Consider the following 6539-nt stretch of genomic DNA (forward strand, 5'->3'; position numbering starts at 1 on the left):
CGGCTGGGTACAAATAATTATAAGGTAATTATTTCGGATTAGCCTTCGATTTGGTATATTTCCATTAAGCGGTGGTTCTTTTTGTTACGTGGATTTAATTAAAACTACTCTTGCTCAGTAGAAATGTATTTTGATTATCAATAGTATACCCTTAATTTGTTTGATGAACAATATACTAATTACTATTTATTTGCTCATTGCTTGTGTAATGAATATTAACACTTACAGTTATTATTATTGACGTGATCGGATGGTTCAGAGCGATGTGTCTTCTCGGAGAGTTGAACGTACAAGAGGGAGAATTGTGTGCAATCTTTCGTATCGTCAAATTTTTCGTCTGTAACAAAGGGTTGTTAGGGGTAGGACGCGAGGGCGCTGTTGCCAGTTTGGATCAAATCCGAACATACTCCCCGGCCGTTGAAAGTCTCATTCAATAACGAGGTGGAAGGATAAGAAAGGAATGAGATATAATGGTTCAGTTGGAACGTGAGAAGATACAGAAGACCTATGATATATAAACAAGAAAGTAGGCAGGAATAAGAAGAAAGTAATAAACGACAATTAAATTAAGAATCTTGAGGCAAGGGACATAGCTTTGTGATGGGCCTAATGAAGACTCCTTCACTAGTTCGAATCCGTACAGCTCTGACCGGAAAGTAAGGCCTGTGGTCCGACATGACCAAGTCTAGTATGTTCGTGTGAAAGCAGTAGAGTGACTACATGTGATTTAGAGGGAAGTAAAATAGGGTGTTTGTGATATTCTAGAATGTCTGCATTTTTTAAGCGTCCACCGACACATAAAAAACCAGAGTTGTTTATGAATAGGCTAAGTGAGACCATGTTTTTATTTGAGAGTGATTTCCTATTTTGGATTTCAGAGATTTCTGAACTGAAGTGTTGGTGTTGAACAATTTTACAAATTGAGTTAGTGGACGTGAGAAGTTCATCTACAGATAGTGGACCAGTAAGAGTTTTAGTGGGAAATCTTGAATTGTGAATAAATCTGTGAACATATGCCATTGCGTGCACTAGTCTAGAAAATTTGGAAAATCTAAGAAATATTTTATGCCAAAAATTTTCTTCGATAGGTTTAGTGGTAAGAAGTGAGATTTTTGTCTCTTCTGGTAAGTTGCATTCATTAATTTTTTCATTAAAATGAGCGAGATTTAGATCGGGGTCTTGCAGAAATGAAGGACCTGACCACCATGAATCTAATTTTATAATGTTTTGGGCTAGTAATCCTCGAGATGCGTAGTCGGCAGCATTTTCTGCAGATTTTATGTGGCGCCACTGAAAGGCATTTGTCAATTCAGTGATTTGAGCAACTCGATTGGAAACAAAGGTATTCCAGCGGGATGCGTGGGATTGTATCCACGATAGTGCTATCCTTGAATCGCTCCACAAATTGACACTAGAGAATGACAGCTTCTTTTCATATATTGATATGATTCTTTTGGTGAGTTTTGAGAGGAGTAACATGGCACAGAGTTCAAGTCTAGGTAGGGTAGTTGTCCGGATAGGGCTTACCCGAGATTTTCCTGTAACCAGTATGCAGGAAACTGTGTTATCAGAGTATACAGTACGAAAGTAAATGCATGCTGCATAAGCCCTTTCGCTACTGTCAGCAAAACCATGAATTTGTATGTGTGCGACTTTCTTATTAAGAAATAGACAGCGTGGGATTTTTAAGGACTTTAAGTGAGGTATACTGTTTACAAAGGTTGTCCATTCTTTTTCCAAAGAGGGAGGCAAGATATCGTCCCAGTCCATTCGTTCAAGGAAAAGTTTCTTAATAAATAACTTTCCATGTAGAATCACAGGAGTTATCAACCCTAAGGGGTCATACATTTTGGCTAGAGTGGATAAGGCAATTCTTTTTGTAACGCGAGTGTTAGTTGGGGCTTCAGGTACTGAAATTGAGAGTGTGTCTGGAGAAGGGTTCCATGAAAGTCCTAAAACTTTATTAGAGGCATTTTCGATTTGGGTGTCATATGAAGTGGGTTGATCATTGTTACAATATTTTTCAGTGAACCTTGTGGAATTGGAAACCCATTTATGAGTTGAAATGCAAGCACTACCTAGAACGGTATTTAATTCGTGATATGTGGTTTCTAGGTCAGCTTCAGTTTCGGCACCACAGAGGATATCGTCTACGTAAGTTTGTGTAAGTAAGGCTTCACAAGCGAGGGGGTATTTTTGGATGTTAGTGGATGCAAGCTCTTTTATAGCCCGAGTAGATAAGAAACTTGAAGATCTGAGGCCGTACGTTACGCTAGTAAGTTCAATGCATTCAAGTGGTTTAGAGGGATCATCTCTCCACAGTATATTTTGCAGGAAGGTTTGATTTGGGTTGATATTTATTTGACGGTACATTTTTTGAATATCAGCAGTACAAACAAATTGGGGTATTCTAAAACGGCAAATGATGTCAAATAGATCAGGTTGTACCTGTGGACCTGTGAGCATAATGTCATTTAAAGAGGTTCCAGAAGAAGATTTACAAGATCCATCAAAAACAACGCGTAATCGAGTGCTGGTACTGCTCTCTTTTATCACGCAATGATGGGGCAAGAAATATTTGTGTTCGGATAAATTATTGTATAGTGTGAGTGGGATATATCGTGCATGATTAAGTGTAATGTATTCATCGATGAACCTTTTGTATTCAAGAAATAGAGAGTGATTTAATTGAAATTTCTTTTCTAAGCTTTCGAATCGTTTTTTAGCGATATGAAAAGAGTCACCTAGTTTGGTATGCTCTGAGGGGCATTTAAGGGGAAGATTTACTTGGAATCGTCCGGTTTCTAAAATTTTAAAGTTTTTCTTGAAGTCAAGTTCAGCAATTTCTTCAGTCGGGGTGAGAAGTTTTTTAGTGGGTATTTCCTCTATTTCCCAGAATTTGGGAAGAAGCGAGTTAAGGGAAGAAGTGTTTTCGGAGATAACATTGGAAGTTTGAGTAAATAAGGATACTCTTTTATTTTTTAGATGATTATGAGGTACATTACCAGCGACAATCCAACCAAAAAAGGTGTTTTGAAGTACAGGGAGATTTTTTCCTAATTTTACGATGCCATCGGTAATGAGTTCGTAGTATTTGTCAGCACCTATCAAAATGTCAATGCTTGAAGTTGAAAAGAACTCACTGTCGGCTAAGGAAATGTTGTGTGGTATTTCGAGCAATTCTAGGGGTATATGTGTCTGCGGTAGTGGGGTAGTTATTCTATCGAGTACGTAACAAGACATGTTAAGTTTATTGCTTTTATTATTAGTAGAGAAAATTGTAAGATTTGCCATTATGTTAGACATGATTGAGCTCTGGGCAATTCCAGAAATTTGAAGTGGTTGTTGGAGGGTTTTACAGCTAATTTTTTCAAAAAGATTTCTTGATATAAAGCTACTTTGACTAGCATTATCGAGAAGTGCCTTGGCTGTTATCATATGTCCTGATTTTGATTGAATAGATATTTTAATTGTTGCTAATAGAACATTACAAGGTTTAGCGGATAATGTAAGGTCGCCTGTGGTATCTAGAGATACCGCTGTGACAGACTCGGGGTGGATGTTATTGCCAGAGGAGGATGGCATGTCGTCGAATTCTGTATGATTTTTATTAGAATTTAAATTAGGATTTGATTTTTCTTGAGTTTGATGATAATTATGTTTTCTGGAGTTGGCATCAGAATGTGTTTGATTTGAATTGGATCTCCAATTATGTTGATTGCCTTGAGGATATGTAGTTCTTTGGCCTTGAGATGTGCCTGGATTGTGAGATGGATGCGAGAAGTTAGTGTTGTGGGTTTTGCGTACGTGCAAAAGAGTGTGATGTTTTTTAGAACAAATCGAGCAAGTTTTAGAGATGCATTCATTGTAAGAATGTCCTGTGCCCAAGCAGTTTGTGCACATGTGTTGAGAGTGTGTGAAATTTAATTTGTCAGAGTGTGGTAGAGATGAGAAACGTGGACAACGATATATTTTATGAGACAAGTCATTACAGTATATGCATTTAGAAGTGGAAGAATTATTGTAGGTAACATTGGTGTGAAGAGAAGTAGTGCGAGAGAATTTCGGAGAAGGTTTTTCCGTTTTATAGTCACGTGAGTCACTTAAATCACCTAATAAATTGCACCTATCTTCTAAAATGTCTAGAAACTCGTCTAATGTGGGTAAATCTGATTTAATTCTTTTTTCTCCGTATTGTTTTTTGGAGTTATAGTCAATTTTTCTTGACAAAATATAAACTAAGATGATGTCCCAAGTGTCTACTGGAATGTTTAAGTTTTTTAAAGATTGAATGTGTTTTCTTATTGTAGTTACGAAGTCTCTGAGTGTTTGGGCATTAACCTTAGTGAGAGTGGGGTAGTCCAAAATGGATTTTAAGTGTGCGTTGATTATATTTAAGTTATTAGAGTATCGTTTTTCCAAGAGGTCAAGAGCAATGGTAAAGTTTTCGTGGGTTAATTCGAGAGAGTCAATTAAGGCGAGAGCTTCATTTTTTAGAGAAGATTTCAGGTATATAAACCGTTGAATGTTTGTCAGAGAGGGGTTATCAATGATTAAGGAGGTAAAGAGTTGATAAAATGATATCCATTCATCGTAGTTGCCTGAGAAGATTTGAAGTGATAATTGGGGTAGCTTTACATTAGTAGGCGTGGTTTGTGTAACAGTGGGAGTTTGAGTGGGAAGACTGGGTAGATTTGACTCTACGAGAGATTTGCACTTTTCGCGTAATAAAGTTAAATATTTAAAATAATGTTTTTCCATAAGATCACGATTTTCAAGAGCATCGGCATCGTCAGTGGCTTGTTCTATGTTATCTTGTATAACATTATAACGTTCAAAATGTTTAATTATTGATTCTTCTCTTAGTTGTAATTCTGTTATAGTTAGTTGAGAATCTAAAAATTGATCACACCAATTATATGCTCGCGTTAAAGCCGACTTTGCCGTTGCTCGTTGTTTCTTCAGTGCCTCCATTATTCAATATAGGTTTTAAATCTAAACAAGTATGATATATGCAATCACTAAAAACACCTTAAATTCACTTGCGAAAACACTACCGCGTTAGATATAGCACAACTTTTATAAGCGCCCTGAAAGAGAAAACAATACAATACAAACAAATCAATAGAAATATCAATAAATGAATATTTAAATGTGTTGTAGAATATGTGTAGTATATATAAAATCGTTAAATATATGGAGGCACTGTGAAATCGGTAAGTATAATATTTATGATGTGTAAAAATATTAAAAGTATTTATTTAGTGAAATTTCAAAGATAAATAATAATAAGTTTTTCGCTTGAGCAAATAAATGTTTTTAATTCTTAAAACTAATTATTACAAAGAATTTCTTAACAGAATTATTATTCAAATTTTTATTTTTATGCGAAACAATAGTGTCTTTCTTAGTATCGAAATTATTCTGTGAGCACGTGGGAAGAAAGAACTTTTTCTGTACCTGCAGTGATGAGCGGTGTACCTGATGCCGTGAATTCTCACACAGCCAATGACGCGACGTAGCAATTTGTAGACTATAATATATTTTAAATATATTTGTGTTGAATTTGTTATTTATATAAATCCTAGTTTATAACATATGGGAGAAGGACCATGGAACGGGCTGGGTTCCTCTGCACCGTCCAAGTGGGCCGAATAAATACTTCGGCTGGGTACAAATAATTATAAGGTAATTATTTCGGATTAGCCTTCGATTTGGTATATTTCCATTAAGCGGTGGTTCTTTTTGTTACGTGGATTTAATTAAAACTACTCTTGCTCAGTAGAAATGTATTTTGATTATCAATAGTATACCCTTAATTTGTTTGATGAACAATATACTAATTACTATTTATTTGCTCATTGCTTGTGTAATGAATATTAACACTTACAGTTATTATTATTGACGTGATCGGATGGTTCAGAGCGATGTGTCTTCTCGGAGAGTTGAACGTACAAGAGGGAGAATTGTGTGCAATCTTTCGTATCGTCAAATTTTTCGTCTGTAACAAAGGGTTGTTAGGGGTAGGACGCGAGGGCGCTGTTGCCAGTTTGGATCAAATCCGAACATCTAAATAAATCAATTACCCTTCAAATAACATATTTAACACAAATATAATAAACCAAGTATAATATTTTTCAGTTTTGTGATCGATATATGAGGCTTTTACTAGGTAATAGCAATGTTTTAAGGTATTAGTCGATATTCATGACATTTAACTGGTTTTCCCTGAAAATTTTATTAACAGCTGTGTGTAGTTATAGTTATTATTTATATGAATGATAGGCAGTTTTATAGAAAAAAACAAATTGATTTCGAATATAATAATAACAATATTATTATTATGAGGCTTCCTCGTCCGATTCGTCACTAAAATCAGGCTCTGGCAAGATGTCTGTTACATCATTTCCCGTTTTTAAATTACGATACCACCCGTGATATTTCTCCGGTATCACATAGCTGTACCAAATCTCTCTTCTTTGCTATGCTAATTGGCAAATGTGCATCATAAAGTCGCTTAAGTTCTTCAAGATTGCTTG

At 35.7% G+C, this 6539-nt stretch overlaps 1 protein-coding gene across 1 annotated transcript; it reads right to left on the reverse strand.

Moving 5' to 3' along the window:
* Window positions 1-624: 624 nt before the first annotated feature.
* LOC140444465 (uncharacterized) lies at window positions 625-4974 on the reverse strand. Its single transcript, XM_072536222.1, has one exon. The coding sequence runs from the start codon at window positions 4972-4974 to the stop codon at window positions 625-627; it is 4350 nt and encodes a 1449-aa protein (XP_072392323.1).
* Between the last annotated feature and the right edge of the window lie 1565 nt (window positions 4975-6539).

This window comes from Diabrotica undecimpunctata, chromosome 6 (genome assembly GCF_040954645.1).
Source record: "Diabrotica undecimpunctata isolate CICGRU chromosome 6, icDiaUnde3, whole genome shotgun sequence".
Lineage (NCBI taxonomy): Eukaryota > Metazoa > Arthropoda > Insecta > Coleoptera > Chrysomelidae > Diabrotica > Diabrotica undecimpunctata.

What these genes read in the sequence shown, in the direction of transcription:
- LOC140444465 (XM_072536222.1), bottom strand. Translation starts at nt 4,974, where the DNA reads ATGGAGGCACTGAAGAAACAACGAGCAACGGCAAAGTCGGCTTTAACG.